The following is a 22665-nucleotide window of genomic DNA, read 5'->3' on the forward strand; positions in this document are numbered from 1 at the left end:
TGCCCACTTATTGGAAATACGTGATATTGCCTGTAGGCATGAATCCATGCAGAGTTGGAGGTAGCCAGTAACTAAGTAATTAGTTACATCTCTTGTCCAAAAGTACTAGTTATAAGTTACGATAGCAACTAGTCACAATAGTTACTAGTAACCATGCTTTAAAAACTGACACGTTCTACAATTTTTCTACTATACATGCTACAGTCTGCTTAAGCAGACACATTCTGTGTACTATACTCTGAATGTAACAGACAAATTTAGTTGAAACTGAGCTGAAATGATCGCTAGAGCTTTTACGTAAGCTCAATGTAATATAGCTTTGTTCCACTATCCCAACACCCATTTCCTTAATGTGCGTACAGTGGGTGGTATAGCCTGTACTTAGTCAACAACAAACTTACTGTGTAGGTCTCTTACATGGCTGCATGTCATCTGTGGATCCACCTGCTATTACTACACAGTTTAAATCACAGGTGATGATATTATTAACAATGACAACATGTTAGCTATCTGCTTATCTACTATGTTTAGCTAACAAAGTGTGTTGTCATTGCCTATCCACCTTTGTTGAACCTGTTTTGTGTGTTTAACAGGAAACACATTTTACATGTCTTACCACATATTATAAACAATCACTTTTATTTAAATGAAAAATGTTGATTATACAATAGGTACTTCACTCGTGAGACACGTGCTAGATATGGGGGTGGTGTGATCTTACAGGATTTTGATCTGACAAGAGCTTGGAATGAAAACAAAGACAACAACCGAAGGAACACAGTTTCACCATTTATGACCTCAATCAAAGGCTTAACTGGTGATGAATATCATTATATTGAAGGAACTGACATCTTATCCACCAATGAAGACACTAATCCAGACTTCTACCACTATAATCACATCCTTGTACCATATTGTAGTAATGACCTGTGGTTAGGAGATGATGATGTAACAAGATTTGGTGACATCACTAATTTTGAGTTTGCTCCAAATGCCACAGATAGCATTCAATTCATATTCAAAGGGTTTGTGATATTTCAGAGTGTTATCTGTGACCGGTACTGTACTATTAGCAGGATACAGTGCTGGTGGTATTGGAGTACTGAATCATGCTAAATGGGTAAAGGAATACTTACCAAATGCCAACATTAAAGTCTTATCTGACTCATCCTGGTTCATAAATTTTCACGATAACATTTATAACATGTTCACAGACTACACTAATGTATCCAAAGTCTCAAGAGATGCAAACTTCAACATCACAGAATATGTTATGGAACAAGAGAGAGCAAATGGTGACAATGGTGACAATGGTCATCCTTGTATTCTCTGTTACTTCATCATCCTCTTTGTAATTCAGTTGAATTAGAACTCCCTGTTGTCTTTCAGCACACTGTCTAATTGCAAATTCCAATTTTTACCCAAACAATTAATGTACTCACGTTTGTAGCAATTAGTATAAACGATGCATTTATACTGTCAAAGTCTCTTAATGGTGTTGTAGCATTCAATGCTCAGGAGACATCATTTGAAGTTAATTTTGAAAACAATGGTGAAACAGAACCAGTTGGGTTGAACTTTAATTTCCTACGGATAATTGGATAATATGGCGGAGTTATGAACAGTACATTAGATATCACATCACACCAATCACCACACCTCAGTTATTATGTTACTAGTTGTCTACAACATGTCTACCTGGCTACGTCAACACTCTGGGGTGATGATAGATTATTTGGTAGTAACTCTTTAGAGTTCAGTAATGATGTGTCTTTGATAAGGTGAGCTGCTATTATTCATACATTATTAATTGAATAGGAGATGGCTTTTGTCTATTGTGGTGGGTGAAAACAACAGGATGAATACCTTTCCATATTATTTTATAAAGACATGCATTTAACATTTTCATTTTGAGCAAAACAATCTGAATCGTATCTTGCTCTTGGCTACATGCAGAAATCCCTTTGCTTCACACATTATAATTGGAAGACTGCAACCCAGGTTATTAACACATCATAATTATAAATTAAACAAAAATAATATTTAGGTATATGAGTCCTTAAACGGGGAAATTGGTCAAGCATATTTGCAAAATAGTCTCCAGTTCAAAAATTTGTCTGACCAAATGGATTTTTGTCAGCCAAATGATGAAAATTAATTGATTGGCAAGTGATCAATAGCCAAATACTATTGCAAGCACCAAGAGTATATAATAGTAGCCATGAGTATTGAATGGGTGTATTTCCCCATGAATGATTGCATAAAGTAACATGGATATTTCAGTAATTGTTTGTTTATATCACCATTAAGGGTTGCTGTATTTAGCCCAATTCGGCCACTAAACCAATCAAAAACATGATAGTATTAAAGGGAACTGGCTAATGTTATAGTTCTGGCATCATCAAGCAGATCCCTGAAGGCATAGCAACATGCTCATTTGTGTAACCATTGTTTTAGCAAGCTGGAGTTATCTTGGGTCCTTATACTTTCCTTGTACAATAACTGTTGAATGCTTGGTTGAAAAACACAGAGAACTGGTGAACAAAGACCCATTGCCATGTGTGCATTTCAAATCACCATTCATGTAAAAGTACAATTACTGATATATACATGTTACTTTACGCAATCATTGATCACGGGCTAATACACTGTTCAACACTCTTGGCTTCTATTATATACTCTTGCTAGTGCTGCATGATGTTGAAACATTAAGATAAGTAATACTTTGTCCTTAATACACACAAGTGTGGGAATTTTACAAACTAGTAGGAATTGTTACAATAAAATGTTTAATGATCACCTGAAGTGCAAATTTAATTCCCATATAATTACAGCAAACCAGCATGGCTAAAGTAGGGATTAAATTTGTACTTTAGCTGATGATCCCTTAACCCCTATTATATATACAATTATGGTTTTCCTGAAGATATAATTGTGTAACAAAACACATGCCCCTACTATATAGCATAATGTAGCTGTTTGCTTAGTTGGTTTCTGGTCAATAATTCTTTGTAGGAATGCTCTAAACTCCATGATCCCTACTATACAGTACTACTGTACTGTATGATATAACGATACATTCAAAATGCTTAAGGTAATGTCTATATATACATTTGCTGCATAACATGCATTTGATATGGCTGCTAGTCTTTAAAAGAAACTGCCAGTAAGTGTGGTTCACTGCATTTCCTAGTGTAAGATGTATTATTGAATATAATGAACTATGCAGGCTCACTGTTAAACAAGATCATTGGATCAACTTTAAACTAAGCAATTGTCTGCTACATCTAATGATATTGAGTATAATGTATCCCTGCGTGATGCTATTGGTATGTGCATGCATGGCTAAATACTGCTAATTCAACAAATCCAGTTCAATTCCGAGAGGCATGCTACCTCACTCATTGCAATGAGATGTGTCCTGAAGAACTTAGATTTGAGCAAGATGAGTCATTTCTCTGGGAAGATGCCGGAGTTAAAGTGTTTGTTTATTGCTTTGTTGGCATGGTAACACTGATATGTTTCATAATCAAAGGAGTGTTCTGGTTATGGCACTGGATGTTGTTACATAAACAGAGTCAGTTCCTACAAAAGGTTGAAGATACTGAAACAAGTAATGCCATTCATCAGGTGAGTACACTGTGTTTATTAACTATGCAAACTATGGGTTGGTATTGAAAGACAGCTGGGCTTTATTCTGAGGCCTGGTAATTACAGCCTATAGTCTATGTAGCTATTGTAGTTACAGTAAGCAGAGACCTCAACCTGTAAATTGAAGTGACACCTAGATTGGGTGAAATTTGTTTTGCTTATGAGCGAGATTACCCTCAATGGAAAACTTTTAGGTTTTTCCTGCACCTTTTCTTAATTAGGTTAGCTTTAACACAGTTTGTTGGTTTTTATGTTAGTGTAATGTGTATGATGAAAATAACCATCAAATTATGTAAGAGTGTCTGATGGTATGTGAGATCAAGAATCACCTCACAGCATTATTTTACAGTTTCACAGGCATATTACATATAACATCTTAGACCTTAACAAGGAAGTTATAGACCCCATGCACACTAAGGCATGCATGGTCTGGCAAAAAGTTACTACGGTTCAGATTCCACGATGATTTATGGGGGGAAATGAGGGCAAAAGTATCAAGCATTCTATTGCAAAAACCTTCCCTTGGCGAGATAACTCACCATGCAACAATTATGTTATGTACTTTTACGTACTGTAGTATCTTACATTTTAACAGTATATATACTCCTCTGTTTTTCAGTATGATTACTTTGCATTGCATTTAAAAAAAATTACTAGCATGAAATGAATACGTTTTTTTGCCCTCAAAAAGTGGCAGATGCACCATTTTGATGATGTAATACAGTGCCATGCCTTAGTGTGCACAGGGAGAAGTTGGAAGAAGTTGGCATCACTAAAGCAATAATTAATTAACATGCTTGATGGTACTGGAGAAACAATTTTGGATGATTTCGTGACAAAGGGAGGACCTGCTAAAGATTGTGCGAAAATATCTATCTTTAGTAGTTCATCATATTTTAAAAGCTTTAACCAATAGCGTTTACCGAAAGGGGATAATTTTTTCAGAATTAAATTAATTAAATTTGGAGCCTAGTAGTTATAGTACCAGCCTGCTAGTTTGGCACAATATGACTTAATGTCACAAATAAGATTATCTGATCCAAAACAGCCAAGCTGTAAAAAAAGAGTGCGGCCCTCAAAAAGGCTATGGTGAAAAAAGATGTGAAATCCAAGCTGGCAACCAAGAAATGGCTGTGATGGTAGGTTAATGGTAAAAATTTTAATAACAACAATTAAGGTGAATTTTGGTGCCGCTTGGTCTTGGCACAAAATTCACCTGAATTGTCGTTATTAAAATTTTTACCATTAACCTACCATCACAGCCATTTCTTGGCCGCCACCTTGGAATTCACATCTTTTTTCACCATAGCCTTTTTGAGGGCCGCACTTTTTTTTACAGCTTAGCTGTTTTGGATTAGATTTCACTTCTTTTTGTATTTGTATACCCCAAAGCCAGCCTATGGCCAGCTTTGGGACTTTTTTAACCTATCTTTTTTTCTTTACCACAGGAAGAAGAAAAGATGAAGCAGATTTACTTTAAATATTTCTAATTTTATCAGTAAATGTACAAATTATATATATATATATAATACATATATTTATTACAGAGCTCTCCATGGTGGTTTCTTTGTAACTGAACACTCTACAAGGTGACTTCTTCTAGCTGTTCTCTCTAAAGGGTGAATTGTTTGCAGCTGAAAGATCTACAAGGTAACTTCTTCTAGCTGATCTCTCTACAGGGTGATTTGTTTGTAGCTGAATTCTGTACAGGTGATTTGTTTGCAGCTGAACTCTCTACATGATGGTTTCTTTGTAGCTGAACTCTCTACAAGGTAACTTCTTCTAGCTGATCTCTCTACAGGGCGATTTGTTTGTAGCTGAACTCTCTACATGGTGGTTTCTTTGTAGCTGAAGTCTACACAGTGATTTCTTCTAGCTGAACTATCTCTTTCCATAGTTGCATGAACTCCCTACATGATAACTTCTCCTAGCTGATCTCGCTACAGGGTGAATTGTGTGTAGCTGATCTCTATACAGGTTACTTGTTTCTAGCTGATCTCTTGAATTCTCTTCAGGGTGACTGCTCTATTAGGATGACTGCTCTATTAGAGTATCTCGATCTTGCACTTGCTACACCAAGTTGGATTTCGTGTTATAACTCCGTGGCTTTAAGTCTGATTCTTCAACACCATTGAAGAGCCTTTCTAAGATGATTACTCCATCTGTACAGCGATTTTCAAAGCATTACCCCAAGCGGTTTATCTGGTAGGCGTGGCAAGCAGTCGTTTTTTTTATTAGTTAATCTCGATTGCGTAATTGTTACACACTGTTGGTTTTTTCGTTGTATCTTCCTGGTTTTTAGCTCGATTTCTTTCAAACCACAAAGGTTTTAGGTTCAATAGTTAACCTATTCACCACCGATTTTCAGCTTCTTCCCATACGTGGTTTACCCTGTAGGCTGACAACATATTGGTGTTATTTTTCGTGAATAATCGCTCATAACTCTTTGCCTGTGTATCGTATTCCAGCCAAAGTTGGTACCGAGATGCACCGTTATAACCCTCTTCTGTGTGCCATATTTTAAGGCAATCGGCTATAGCGTTCGCGTTTTATAGTAGTTTTTGTAAGTGTGTGAAAAGAGGAAGAAAATATGAAGAAAAAAAACGAAGAAACTAAGCCAATTTCTGAAGCCGCATATCTCGGGAACGCTTGAAGCGATTTTGCTCAAATTTGGAATGTGGAGTGCTGAAGTTGGAGGGCATGTCCACAGCAAAAATCGTCTTGTTTCATCAAGGCAGCACAGAGCTACAGAGGTGCGAAAATTGCGTTTTTGTTCTTCCTGTCAATATACTCACGGGTGTTGTGCGCCAGCTTCTTGTCCGCACGACACACTACCGTGTGTCTTGATAGTTGAAAGCGTAGAAATGGCAAAAATATTATATAGTTTATTATAAGTGCTGCAATGACACAGGTAAAAATATGCAACCCTGAGAAGATAGGGCATGTGGGCACGTAGCTAAAGTTTTCCTCCTTTTTCAAATAATCGATAACATTTTATCATTTCAATGACTTTATAATTGAATTTAAATTACAGAAAGCAGTTATTCTATCCAGTTACAGTACTATGATATGTGAAATTTTGACATCTGAGAATCAACTACCAAACCACCCACAAATGCTAGGCTAGGTACCATGCACATTAAAAAATGCTAGATTAGTGCTATTTGTTATTAATGTCTTGTCATGTAAATCAGCTAATATGTTTACAAATTATGAGGTTTTTTACTATATCTTCAAGGAAATGTCTTTTCAAGCTGCAATACATACTATCAACCTTTCTTACTAACTGTACTCTAAACTAAAACCATCAATGGATGCATTGTCTGGAAGGATTTCCAGCTGCAGCATCGTGAAAACAAGATTTCGGACTCGAAAAAAGTTTCAATGCCGCTGGAGCACACAGCAACGATGCCAAAGTCACCCTCCCAGGTCAAACTTGTCTGGCATTGGTCCAACTACTCCCACACCAAATATCATCAAATTCCAAAATTGTTTGTCATCTGGCTGAGCTCTACGGCTGTCATCAAAAATGCTGATATTATCCATTTACAGGAACTTTTGCAAGCCTAGTCTTCCGATACCATCTATGGTCGATCTGGCCTATTCTGAGGGTCACCTTGAGTCTGGCACCCTCGAGTGAATTGTTTCAGTAGCTGGTACCCTCCAGCTGTCCAACACTTAACAGCCAGTGTTGGGGGTTGTAGGCAAGGGCAGTCCATCTAGCCCGGGAAAAATATTTTTTGTAAGCCAGTTGTGCTAGTTTACTTCTTAAAAGCTTGCTAGACCCATAGCCAGTAACCTTCATTCATAGGGTTGGTCTGGTAACAACCTTATAATCCACCAAATGCTGATATCGAAGTATTCTACCAATTTACACCTCGTTAAAGAAATCTTGCACACCAAACATGATACTTTGCCTCTCTAAAGTCATGCTGCATCCTGTTTAGTTGCATTCATCCATAGAGTGGGTCTGGCTGCTCTCATATCAAGGCCAAAATCCATCAAAAATGCTGATCTCATCGGTTTTAGTAAGTTTTACAAATCAAACATGCCGATTTGCCTCTCTACATTCTTGCTAGACCCTACAATCACCTTCATCTGTGCAGGCAGCTTTCTTCAGCCTCTTGGAAACGTCAGATTATGCCAATTGGGTGCAACCATAATACCAGTTACTGCTTATTCTATTCATTTATTCCTGATGAAGAAATACCAGCAGAAATATTGCAGAACTCAAATGATGCTTACACATCTCTACTACCTATGAATAGAGTTAGTCTAGCTCTAAATATTACACACTTGGGCACTTTAGACTATATGAATGGAAATTTCGATTGTGGTTTTTGGTAATTATTTGCATTTTGGCAATCATTTGTAACCATGTATATTTAGAGCTATCTGTAATATTTCTGCTATTTGTCTTCGTCATTCTTGTGTAGAATCAATGAAACAGAATAAGCAGTAAGTGGTATTATGGTTGTACCCGATTGGCATGTTCTGACTATGCTCTGACATTTCCAAGAGTCTAAAGAATGCTGCTTACACAGTCGAAGGTGATTGAAGGGTCCGGCAATAATGTAGAGAGGCAGACCAGCATGTGTTGACTTGCAAAACTTACTAAAACTGGTGACAATTGGTGAGATTGGCGTTTTTGATGGATTTTGGCCTTGATAAGATAGCCGCCAGAGCCACCCTATGGATGAATACAACTAAACAAGGATGCAGCATGACTTTAGAGAGGAAAAGTACCATGTTTGGTATGCAAGATTTCTTTAACGAGGTGTAAATTGGTGGATATCGACAGAATTCTTTGATATCGGCATTTGGCATAATTAGAGGCTGCTAGAAGAGCTTCCAGACCACCCCTATAAATGAAGGTTACTGGCTATGGGTTTAGCAAACTTTTGAGAAGTAAACTAGTGCATCTGGCTTGCAAAATTAAGTTCCTGTTAGTGGATTAAAATCAGCATTTTGACAAATTTTTGACAGCCGTAGAGCTCAGCCAGATGGCAAACAGTTTTGGAATTCGATGATATTTGGTGTAGTAGTAGTTGGACCCATGCCAGACCAGTTTGACTTAGGAGGGTTACTTTGGCATCATTGCTATGTGCTCCAGCAACATTGAAACTTTTTTCGAGTCTGAAATTTCATTTTCACGATGCTGCGGCTGGAAATCGCTCCAGACAATGAAGCCACTGATGGTTTTACTTTAGAGTACAGTTAGTAAGAAAGGTTGAGAATACGTATTGCAGCTTGAAAAGACATTTCCTTAAAGATAAAATCTCGTAATTTGTAAACATATTAGCCAATTTGCACGACAAGATGTTAACAAAAAATGGTGCAGATCTGGCATTTTCTAAGTGGTACCTAGCTTAGCATTTGTGGGTGGTTTGGTAGTTGATTCTTGGGTGTTGAAATTTCACGTTGCATACCCTGACTATGATTTGTTTTGCGACGGGGTGTGTGGTTTGTGCCCACATGCCTTATTTTTGCAGGCCCGATCACAAATATTGTTGCTGAATTATGACAATTATGATACTCTTATCACTTACTTTGTTATTTTATATGTAAATTTGTTACAGTTTCCAGAATGTGTAGACAAGATTTCTATTGCCTGTTTGGACCTTCATTATTCTGTACCCTTTAACCACAAGAAACACAAATCAGATTATGATGTCATGCCTATGGTATTGCCATCCATCAGCACGGACAACGAAAATAATATTTTTGATGGTTATAATGATGATTGTGGTGATGAAAGAAAGATGGCAGGTGATGTTGCTAATGAAGAAGAAACGATTGGTCCTAAAGTTACTAATGGAGTTGCAAGTAAGTGATTTATAACAAGTATGTGTTGCTTATATTATACAACTGGCTTATATCTAGAAAACTATAATGTATGTACTGTATATAGGAAGTAAATGAATCATTACATAAAGTGTATTTCCTAGTAGTTAAGACACTACTAGCCTATAATACAACTGTTATGATGGTTTCTGTCTTCATGACCATGGGAACTTTTCATACTGCACTGTACCCACCATAGTGTGACATGGTTACTTAGCAGAAGGATGATAGTGTCTTGATGCATTCAGTGATGTATCTACATAGCCAAACCAGTTTTGTATACATTTAATTGAGAACCATATCATGCAGTACAGTAGTACTACATATTAGGGATCATAGAGGTTTGCACTTTCAAAAATACATTTGACCAGAAACCAGCATTACACCCACTACTACACCTTCATGATGCCTTAGCAATATTGGTTAGGTATAGTGAAGCCCAAAAGTGCCTTGATTGTGACCCAAAATGCTTCCAATAGGTAGCTGTAAATATTTTTTAAAACTTCTTTATTCACCGAATTTTCGACAGACTGATAACCAACTAACTAACTAATGTCTAAGGATGAATATACAGTAACTCAATAATGGCTAAGAGTATGGGCTTGATTTTTTCACAGTTCTACAGTGCTTCAGATCAACAGGTGCCTTTTAGCATACCACAGTACATACAATGTGTGAATCTTGGACTTGCCTTGTCCTCCTTTGTGTCCCTTTTCATTTTGCTGAGGTGTCAGTATGCAGTAGCACATTATAACACTGTGTAGGATTTACATAAGTAGTAAAGCAGTGTTTCACTGCTATGTACCTCCCCTCCAGCCTACAGTGATTATCACAAGGACATAGAGTCAGAGACTGGCAGCACTAGTAAGGTGTCCTCTGTGTTGTTTGATGAAGAATCAATGACTGTACCTGCAGTCGGTGATGTTGTGCAAAAACTTATTGGAGAACACTGCAGCAGAGATAGAAATATGACTTCCAAATCCAAGGAGAAAGTGAAAGTGATACTGAAAGGAATTTCACTATATTTTAATCCTGGACATCTTGTTGCTATTATGAGTCCATCTGGTGAGTGTATATATAAGTATATATAAGTGTATTGTGTGTTTGTGTAGGAGAGAATGGTACTTACATGTACATATATGCATACAGCTTATTTTGGAACAAATCTTTTGAGTAAATTATCTGCAGGTAGAAGAAAGCACATTAGTCATTAACAGTGACACATTCAATAATGTTGTCTTAACAATTAATACCATTGTTTTTAGTTGCCACCGTAACTGCTTTTCCATTAGGGACCTATCAGAAGGCTAAAGCTGAGGAAGTCAGAATTTTGCAATCACAGTTGTAGAATTATTGGAAACCATATAGACAGATACAGATAGTATAAACTGACTGTTTTATTAGGGTGACTGTACTATTAGAGTATCTTGATCTACACGTTATTGTATGCAGTGGATTAATTGTAATAGAAAAGCCTTTTGGTGGTTAAAAAAGCAATTGGATTTTGACTCCATTGCAAAAAATCTAGTACCCAATCCCACTTTGTAATCTCTATATAATAGCCATGCTTCATGAAATCAATTATGGTATTTAGTTTTGTAAATATAATGTGAACGTTGAACCCTGAACTCAAGCTCATGTGTATATATCAGACAAAGCAGTCTTGCCAATGGTATAACAATTGTGGGCATAATCTACGTATATGCCCACAATTGTGCTGTCTACATGATGTACTTACATGTGTACACTTATTTGCTACAGGTTCAGGCAAGACAATTTTTCTGGACCTGCTCACGGGTCACAGGAAATATGGCAACATAAAGGTAAAAGAAAAATAGTATGGCATCAAAATTATATATAGATATATACACATATAATATTTATTTAATAAGCAATTACTGTAATGTTGGTTCAACTATTGCATTTGTAAATCACACACTTTTGCTTTGCCACTGCTGACAATGTTGCCATGGTAGAACATCTTAATAAGTCACACAGTTATCCTGGCCTAGTTAAAGCTCTATACTTACTGTGCCATTTTTCATTATGCGATTACATGTTTCGCACAACTTACGGCCCATTAAACAGGGTCAGAAAACAGTAATCAGCATCTATAAATTTACATATTTTGATGGCACTTAACATATAGAAGTGGGAACTGTACGATGTACTGTGGTGTGCGACTCATGGTCCCTTACACTAAGTATGCAATACCCATTCATCAACTCATGAGTTTTTTATATTAATATTTTGAAAAACAGTATTTAAATTGTGATAAGCTAAAAAGGAAAAAGAAAAATAACTATAAAACTTAAATACGTTGGCCTAAGGTTTTCTCTAACTGAAAATTGTTTTGTAAGAAAGCTAACAGCACAAGATGTGGTTACTATGCAGAAGGTTATGTTACATATTTAAATGTACAATGTTTTGCATACATGTGCATATACATCTTCTCCGCTCCATAGGGCAACATATTTATTAATGGACATGGGCTGGATAATATTAGGGACAGGTATATAGCCAATACTGGTTATGTACTACAACTGGCAATACCTTATTATGAGGAACTAACTGTGAGGGAGAACCTGACACTAGCTGCCCAGATGAGATTGTCATTTTCTATGAGGGAGAAGTTTGAACGAATTGAACAAGTCATGAATGAGGTAGGTATGCCTGTTAGGATAGCTGTTTTTTTCTCAATAAACACATGCAACTTTGTGATTGCGTATCTTAGCACTTAATAACATTATATGAATAGGTCTGGACACCTTTTCTCAAAACTAGTAAAGTGAGGAAATTCCTAAATGCAGTTAGATATGTAGTGCCTAAGTTTAGTTATTAATTTGAGACAATGGTTCTGTGACAAAATCTGTACAAAACATTGTTTATAGATATGGCTATTGCAGTTATTTAACTTCCTAGTGTCTAAATGTAAGCTATGTATTTGTAAAGAAAATTTACTTCAGGTATTTGTCTGTTTATTAGCTATCACTATGAGTTTCCAATGCCCAGAATATGCATTGTTGTGGGCAGCGGTAGTAATGTTACATTTGGTAGACACAAGGGGAGTAGGTGGGGATGGTGGGTGGCGTGAAGGCCAAGATCACATTTGGAGTCTTTATGTTCCCTTCTTTGCACTCAAATTGCTTGAAGAATAAGACTAGCTGGCTCTCCATGGCTTCACAAGCTCACTAAATACCATTCTTACAAAGCCATGGCCATTGAATGTTCACAAGAGAACCTGCTGCGGAAACCAGACTTACCAGTTTTGAAGGTTGGTTTTGCTAGTCTATTATTGCCTCAATCCTGGTGAGGTAAAAACTTGGAATTTGTGTGCATGGAAGCTGGATGGGTATTCCATCGTGATGTTGGCTTGCCTTTATTCTTCAACTGTATATATCAGAAAAAATATGTACAAACAAGCTGTGTGGCCTTGAATTAAAAGGGCAGTTGTTTTTTAAATATTCACAAAAAGTGTTTTAGACTGTACTTTGCAGCCCTGGGTTTCACTTGATAGGACAATCATGCTGCAGTTGGTCTTGGATTGTCAGTTAGCTTTATCAAGACCAAGTTCATGGTGGCTGGACATGATATAACGGAGGAAGATACGCAGCCAATAGTAACATCTGGAGGGAATGTGGAGTGTGTGTCCAAATTTGTATATCTTGGTTCCCAGATGGCATCTGATGGGAAGTTGGACACAGAGGTGGAGAAACGTATATCTACTGCATCCAGAGCGTTTGGTACACTACGCCGTGCAGTTTTCCAAGACATAACTCTGTCAGTTCTCACCAAGAGACTTGTGTATCAGGCATGTATACTCAATGTATTACTGTATGGAGGAGAGTGTTGGACACCATATAATCGACACCTTGTTCGTTTGAATCGTTTTCACCATCGGTGTATTAGGACTATTCTTGGAATAAGCAGGAAGAAGCAGTGGGAGCAGCATATCACTTCTGAAGTGACCCGTCAGATGTGGGGTGACCCTGAGACCATCAGTGAGAAACTGATTAAGCGTCGGCTAGAGTGGTTGGGGCATTTAGTGAGAATGGGAGACAGCAGGACCCCCAAAAGAACATTATTTGGGTGGTTACCCAAGAAACGACCACCTGGTGGTCCGAGAAAGAGATGGAGAGATGTTGTGAAGGCAGACCTTCAGACAGTAGGACTATTGGATACTTGGTACACCTCAGCACTCCACAGAGATCAATGGGACAACCTGTATAATAAAAGAGTAAGCAACAGTCAACTTCTAGCAAGAGCAGCTTTACCAACAGTGCAGTGTACGGTGTGCAGCAGGACCTTCCATAGGGAACAGGATAAGGCAAGGCATAAATGTATTGAAGAAAGACTGAAGCCAGTGCATCAACAACAGGGTGCACTGCAATGTGCTGTTTGTGAAAGATGGTTTAGGAGTAAGGGTGGTCTTGCTGTACATAATTGTAATCCCATCAAGCACAATATATTTGAACATGCACCAATTCCAGCAGTGGAGAATAGAATACAATGTTCTATATGTGAAAGATCTTTTAGCCGGTCTAGTGATTTGAAGCGACACAAATGTCTGGCAGAGAGATCACTGCCAATTGAACTTCAACATGGAGCTATTCAGTGCTCATTATGTCACCATTGGTTTCGTAGCAAAGGAGGACTAACTGTACACAAGTGTCGACCAGCTGAGTAGATATCTTAAGCTTCTTCATACAACCGTATGAAGACCACGTGACCTTTATGGTAGTGGAGAGGAGGAGGAGGAGGAGGAGTGTGTGCGTGCGTGCGTGCGTGCGTGCATGTGTTTATGTGTATGCATGCGTGCTTGCGAGTGTGTGTGCATGTGTATGTGCGTGTATGAACAAACATTGTTATTGATATTCCCTATTTTAGGTAATAATGGTATCATCATACAGTTTTGAAGTTTATCTACAAGTGTTAGTTGTCAATATGGCTCTCAACCAGACATGGATTGCTCTACTAATATTTGTACTCTGTGCATTCCCCAGTATAGCATTCCGCCTGTCACCAGTGATTAGTTCAGTAGCTGGATTTACTAGTGGCTTCTTTATACCCCGTGAATCCATGCCTCCTTGGTGAGTTGATAGTGTAGACTCTAGAATTACATGTATGGCTTACACAAAAACTCTAGTTACATGTGCTTGTTTACACTGGAGTAAAATGTGGCTTCACCATTTCTAAGCTTTAATAGCCTTCTTGCTTGCTTGTAACACTATACCATCATGAATTTGTTGAGTCATGGTGAAGATGAGACAAATCCAAATTCCATAGATTGTTGTACTCATGACTTCTGATGTGCTTTTAGTTTATTTTCAATATAGTTGCTATAGAATTGCATTCAATAATAAAGCTGAAACTTTAACAGATCATCAATTTATCCTTCTAGACATGTAGCTAAGAAACCATAATATGAATTCAAGAAAAATGCCAACTAGTTGGGTTTTTATTCAGCAGATCACATGCAGTATAATATAAATCAGATCCTTATTACCTGTAGGGTGACTGAAGTTCCACTCTCTGGTATATTCATTAAGGTAGCTCAATCTGAAGGTTATCATGATTATTTTAGAATTAATGACAGCTTGTGCATTATTTCACAATATTAAGAAACATTGATATCAAACTTACAAACACATATGTAACTATGCCAAAAATATTGCTGAGTATACATAAAATGTGTGAAAATTTGGTACAGGTAGCTTCAACCATTGGTAAGCTACAATACACCAAATACTTGAAACTGGGTCACATATATGTGCACTATTTGCATACATTCTTTTTGTAAGGAAAACTTATTTAGTTCTGTTCATACCTATCTGTACACAGGTATCATTGGTTGTTCTTTGTTAATCCTAACTACTATGGTTTCTCCTCAACTTCTTATCTACTGTTAAAGGAGTTTGACTCAAACTGTGATGGAAATGAGCTGGAGTGTTATGTCTCCACTGGGGACTACACCTTGACACGGTTCAATTTCAATGAAACCAACCCCGCTCTGCATGTAACAGTGAGTGTTCACAGTAAACTAAAGACTTGCATATAGTCTGTACTGTAACCGTTTAGGAAACTACACATATCAGCACTTTTGAATTTCGCAGATGGTCCAAGCTATTGTAAATTGAAGTGTAGTCGGCATGTGTGATTTTTTGCCGTTAAACTTTGTAGATGCATTAGTTTATCAATCATTCCCATGTAGGCGTGACAAAAAAATCTGTCTTTTCTGATGCAAATTATCATCCACAACTCTGTGACCATTAAAACAATCCATGAATTCACCTCTAAATGTATGCCAAATTTTACAGCAGTTGAGGTACAAATTTGTGTTTATACTGGTTTTGTAGAGTATGCAAAAATGAAGAAAACTTACTGAAGCCCCTGCAAAAAATGTAAAAATGAAGAAATTAAGCCTATCTGTGTATAAGATGATTTTGCTTAGATTTGGTGTGTGGGGTACCAAAAGTGGAGGGCAATTACAAAAATTGTGTAATTTTGAGAAGGAATCATGGAGCCTATGCACAACATGGTATGGTGTGCCAGCTTTCTTGGCTGCACTACTCACTACCAGGTGTATTGATTTTTAAAAATGAAAAAGGCAATGTTCAAATTTTTATGTAACTTTGCCAGTGGATCGAAGTGCAATATATAGTAAGCTCACAAACACAGCAGCTTGTAGCAGTTGTGCACTTACAGTCTTATGCTTGATAACAGTAATAGTCAAGATGCAGATTATTGCTCTTGCTCCAACTTCCTCAACAAGCATTAGTGCAGTCACTGTAAATTTTAGTAATTTCCTGATGACTTAGCTGCTGAGTTTTAGTATCTGTCTGCAGTTGAAGTACAAAAAATCAAGTGAACTTGGAATAGTGTAGAAATACATTCATTGAGAGTGGTTGCATGTTGAACTAATTTTTATAAGTACCCACATGAGAATCCATATAACACAGGAATTGAACAGCCCACATTTGTCACCCTTGACACATTGTATCACATCTTTGTAGTTGTTTGCGTTTAATGTTATTTTTATTAAAGTCATGTTAGGTTGAATGCGGAGACAATTCCAGATCCCAAGCTGTGTGGTTCATTTAGGTGCTTGCCTAGAATGTCAGTTGTCCTGGTGTAGAATTTTCTGCTAACAGTTTTGTTGCCAAGATTCTGACTATATAGGCTTTGATCCTTTGTACATGTCCCTAGTATACACATTTACATGTAATATGTATATCTTATAAAGTGTACTATAAATTCATGAGTTTGTATAATTAATGTGCATTTGTAGTAGATAAAGTATGTTTTATAGCTGTAAATGTACTACTGTAGTAGATGTTGTATAATTTGTCATCAGATTTTGCTGTTGATGACAGTTGGTTACCTCATACTAGCAGTGATAGCAATGTGGATCAGACATGCCGACTTTGGTCCTACACTTCGGCGACTTCAGGCTATATTCTTTAAGTAAGAAATCGCCATGTCAGTAATATATGTTTGAGTTGGTCACTATAATGAGTTTGTATAGAAATGGTGTCCACTAAGTTACTCCCTGCTATACAAGTTTTCAACCTCCTTGTAGGTCCCGAAAATACAAAGCAAACTTGCTGAGTAATGTGTAAATTAATATGTTAAATAATGCTGTGTCAATTTTAATTGCACATTAATTAAAAAAGACAGAAGATAAATATATTGATGCTGTTGCCTCTATCCAGGTCTTACAGTAGAATATCTAGTTTTGACCAGTGGTTGAAACTTGAATCTCCAACAGAAACAGAAAATGAGAGTGAACAGACGGGGTCTGACATTCAAATGACAGAAATTGGTAGTGCAACTAATAGCGATCAAGATGAATATTGCAGTGACATTGATGAAGATGATGAAATATACTTTGATGATATGGAACTAGAAAACACAGCTCCTCTTGTAGCACAAGGTCAACAATTTAATGGTGGCAATAAGACAAATATCTCAACTAGCATCATTTTCTCCAAACAACAACATAGTAAGCTATCTTTGTCTACTGTTGAAGAAGAAGAACCATGTCCTACCACTACATAAAATAATGGCTCAGACTTGCAACTTGAGAAGTTACAAGACTACTCTATTGGATCCCAAGGTAGACAAGACACCAATCATGAGTTATTCAAGAAACAAGCCAGCTCATTCAGTTTACCAGAAACAGGGAATTCTTCTAATCTTGAACTACTTGTGAGAAGAAAACCATCTACAGATAGAACTGAAGCTGGAAGCAAAACACATCATAAACTACAAAGAGGAAGTACAAGACAGCGATTTTCTCGAAAACCTAAAGATTTGCATCTTCAACATCGTACATCACGTTTCCAGAGTAAGTTTCTCAATGATGATGAATTTCATGTAATCTGGAAACCTGACACACCAAATGTCACAGCTGCAAGACTGAGTGATTCAATGCAAAAGAATCTTAGTACTTCTACTACAGTGCCAAAAATTGATCCTAGTTTACCTAAGTCAACTTCTTGGAGCCAACAATGTGAAACTGTTTCTCCAGCAGCTATTAGCACTACATCCACACCAAGTACACCAGCAGATTTGCGCTTTAGACAAAAACAATTATTAGAATGTGTCAATGTAGCTCGTGAAGTGTCTAAAGATCAGAACATTAAACTGGTACAGCCAGAAGTTTCTCAAAATGTCAAGCAACGTGCTCTCCGACTTGCTTCAAGATATGTTTCTTTCCGAATTAGTAAGAAACCTCAAAATATGGCTGATGTAATATTGCAAGCCCAAAAACAATCACTTCTTGCCAACTCTGATCAACCACTAAGTCCGAAACAAAAGTGGCAAAGGGCTGTTTTATTATCAGCCAACAAAACAAAAGTAATGAAAAATCCATCAGAAACTTCATTAAGTAGTAGTTATTCAGAAATACAGCCCATCAGTATCCATACAATTGGTCAAAGAATGAGCAGGATGAGCAAAACCCCATATCACAGTGAATTTCCAATGTAACAGTCAGATTATACTTTGTCATCAAAGTCAAAGGATTCTTCAAGCAGAAAGAAAAGTGCACTAAAAACTTGTGCTAGTTGCGCATTAATGAACACTAAACCCCTACTAGAAGACGCTACTGAACTGGAAAATGATTGTTTTGAAACAACAGCTAAATTTTCCACTGCAGCTAATTCATCTGTTGAGAATAAGAATTCCACCAATACACTGGAAGTAACAGATGGCTCTTCTGCAGCATCACCTGATGATAATGATTGTAAGGATGTATCAGAAGCTGATAAAAAATTTGCTGCAGTACATAAACCAGCACTGGCTACAGCAAGAGTATTTCAATGACTGGCTTTGTGACTAAAGTGGTCAAACATATTATTGAGCTGCTCAATACTATAGCTATAATTTTTAATGTGTGTGTGTGTGTGTGTACGTGTGTTCATAAAATTTCATGATATAGTTAAATGAAATAATAAATAGCTAATCAAATAAACTGACAATAGAAACCTCTAAGTGTTACTAACAAGTGTTTATTTTGGGAGTAGCTAATCAAAATTGTTGACATGAAGCCTTTTAAGTACATCAACTAGAGTGGTCAATTATTATGGTCGGACACAGTTGGATAGATGTGCACTACAAGGTGGTCTCTATATGTGATTAGTAGGCAATTGCTAATTGGAGTACAAAATGCTGGTACGTAATGAGTAGAATTATTCCCTGCACTCAAAAGTGTGCAATAAGTTACCTACAAATTGACTTAATTATTATACTGAGTAATGTTGTAGCTATACCTGTTAGTAGTAAACATGTATGAATTAGCATAAACTTTTTGAAATGCCTGAGCTAGCTAATATCCCACACACTATATATAGTTACATTAATGGAGAAGAAGCTTAAGGTAGAGGAACAAACACTAATACTTAAATCATTGCCTTGATAACTGAAGCTAAGTGAGTACCATCCACTGGGACAACTATCTCTTGCAGTGACATTGATGTTGACAAGTTTCCTCTGCATCCTAAGCAAACAATTGTTTCACATACAATACCTCCATTACTGGTCATCAATTCGAATTGAAAGTACCCCAACTTGTCACCAGTTTCAAGATAATAGATGTAGATGATCTCACAAGGTAATACATTATGGTCAATAATTATTCACCACACACAAATGCATCTGTGATGTTACATAAGAGCATTGTTAGATATCTGACACTTGAGGATGCATTCTTAGTGTTAAATTTCTGATTCTCTTTTTCAGTATCCTTGCAGGTACTGGTACTGAGTTCTGGATTAAGGAGGTAATCTGGATTATAATATATCTACAACAGTACTAAAGCAACTCTTTATGACTTAGTTTAGCTTTCTAACTGCAAAGATAGAGACCTATACAACATCTATATAATAGTGCTAGAATTTATTTTTACTACAAAATGGCTATTGACAAATTTTTGCAACATCTAAAATGATTCAATTACCGCAACACAAAATGATGGAATTCAGACAAGTAAGGGCCTACGACTCAAACATAGCTATAGTATAATTAAAACCCATATTCAAGTGGATCAACATGTGGTACATTGTGCAAAAGGATAATGTACAGTATAATACTGGTAATTAATTTAATATTAATACAACACATTTACATTACATAAAATATATACAACTTTTACATGCCTGATATATAACTTTGTGTTTAATTGTTATACTTTATCTGCTTATATGTATGTTGCAAAGGCTTTATTTCATAAAGCTCTAGCTACAGTACATGCACAATAGCCTCTTTGATACCCTGATCATTGGTCCACGGACTTGTATGAAATACAAGCCATACACAAATGGGTCAAGAAGAAATGTCGTATAAGTGACATTGGGAACAATGATGTAGTCCATAATGTTGTGATAAGCTGTGGAGTTTATCAGTACTTCTCCTGGAATATACAATGTCAGGAAGAGCACACCAATAGAATAATTCCCAAATAAAATAACCAGTAATGTCTTAATAGGTTTAATGTGGTGCTTGAGTTTGTGCTGCTTTTGTTTTAAAGCTTCAACTTGACTGGTAGAACCTGATAATCTGGTTTCCTTTTGGATTTGTTTGTTAACTTGATAAGTTTTAATGGCTAAGTAGACATTGAGGGACATTGTTATAATTGTTTCCATAAAAACTGGTGTTGCATAAGTTGTTATAGTTTCAACGAAAGCATTGCCATAAGTGCAGGTACCATACTCAGACACTTCAACATAATCAGGAGCGTAGGGAGGGGGGGTTCCGGGGGGTTCAGGAACCCCCTGTAAAATTTAGACTTCTGCAAGCAGGATCCTGACACCATTTAGTGTGGCAGGACAAAATGAGTGAGCAATATAGTGTAATGGCACAGCACAACAATTGATAAAACTTACATTCATCTCTCAGGGAAGGATTTACAGAGGTAACATGAGCCCTCTTCAAAACTTGTTTAAAAGATCGATATACTCTAATAGAGCAGTCAGGTATATACTCTAATAGATCAGTCAGGTATACTCTAATAGAACATGCATGTAAATATCCATGTCCATATGAAGTTTTCAGACATTCCAACATTAAATGCAAAACTTAGCATGACCTTATACTGCTATAGCTTTGGTGTGCAGTGTTTAAAGATATAGAGCTCCAGTAATTTATCACTTGTGTTATGCAAAATGAATCCATGCTATGCATGCATATTTGTATAGTTATATTGTTTTGATTGTCATTTGTATCAGTGGATTCATGGCTCCTATACCACAGTGAGATATAACCATCACTTACAGATTACTATATATATGTGTCTCTATGTGTTATGCTGTCTGTTTCTACTAGGTGGCTTTATATAGTACTACCTTCATCCCAGGGGCACTTAATGCATCATAATTAATGTAAAGCTTCTTCAAAACAAAAGGCCTTTAGGTCACTTGTGATTCCTATTCTGGATTATGCAAGTACTGTGTGGAATCCACACACTCATAAAAACTCCATTGCCCTTGAACGAGTACAAAACCGTGGTTCTCGCTGGATTTGTGGCAGCAGGTTTTGTCCTAGGACCTATAAATGGTCTAAATCATCTGAGGAATGCTGTACAGAGCTATCATGGCCATCTCTTTCCACCCGACGTAAACATCTGTCATTGACAATTATCTATGATATTCTTCACCATCATATATCTCTAAAGTTTAGCAATTACTTCACTTTTTCTTCTGCTGCCTCTACCAGATCACACTCATTGTCTATTCTATGCAAGCAGTCCTCCATAAACTCTTACCATTACTCCTTTTTTGTGAACAGTGTATTTTGGTGGAACTCCATCCCATTTGACATTCTGTCAACTACACGCCGCACTACTTTTAGGTGAATGTTATACAATTTTTGTTTCTGATTAAGTCATGTATGTTTTTAATGTAGGCTTTTATTTCAATGTACTGTTGTAATGTATCCTTAGTTGTTTGGTTTTGTATTGTATTGTTTTTGTAGGTGGTACTTATATAGGCATATTTGCCTTTTGTATTCACCTTACCTTTTGGTTAAACTAATAAAAATAAAATAAATAAATAATGTACTTTTTGCATAAAATATAGCAATTTGCTGAGTTTTGATTTATTAAAATATTGAAAGTCTCTCAGCGGCTGGGGGCTGTGCCCCCAGACCCCTGCTTCTAGTAACTCAATGCTGGTGCTGGAACCCCCCTTCAAAAAATCCTGGCTACGCCCCTGATAATCATCACTGTTAAAAAACAGATGAGCTGTAAGTGCCATCGATAAAGGTCATAGAATGACACATATGTTTAGAGTGACAGAGGTTGTCATAATTCTTTTGTGTTTGAAAGGAAATCTGATAGCAATTACTTTGTCAACTGATATCATCAACATTGTAAAATGAAGCACAACTATCGGATGAAAGAGAAAATAGTACACATTACAACTGATAAAATCTCCTGCCCCAATAGCATAGCCAATAGTCATAATAGCAGACATCACACAAAACAGCACTGCTAATATCATATCAGTTATCATCAAATTAGCCACAAAGATGTTATGAGGCCTGTGTAACCTTCTTGTAGTATTGATGGTGACTAAGACCAAACTAGCCATTAGAAAAATGATCAGTGTAGCCATCACCTTGAATCCCAAGGACAGGTAGGTAGAATACTCTGGAAGATTGTCTACATCTTGT

General features: G+C 36.8%; 1 protein-coding gene across 1 annotated transcript; it reads left to right on the forward strand.

Annotated features, from left to right (window-relative positions):
- The first annotated feature begins 1669 nt into the window (after positions 1–1669).
- Positions 1670–18942, forward strand: LOC136253303 (uncharacterized). Its single transcript, XM_066045946.1, has 9 exons — positions 1670–1781; positions 3374–3630; positions 9231–9477; positions 10312–10560; positions 11257–11318; positions 11961–12158; positions 14383–14585; positions 16850–16959; positions 17208–18942. Coding segments are annotated over exons 2-8 (1176 nt in total). The 5' UTR covers positions 1670–1781; positions 3374–3414; the 3' UTR covers positions 16851–16959; positions 17208–18942.
- The last annotated feature ends 3723 nt before the right edge of the window (positions 18943–22665 follow it).

Source organism: Dysidea avara, chromosome 4 (assembly GCF_963678975.1).
Source record: "Dysidea avara chromosome 4, odDysAvar1.4, whole genome shotgun sequence".
NCBI lineage: Eukaryota > Metazoa > Porifera > Demospongiae > Dictyoceratida > Dysideidae > Dysidea > Dysidea avara.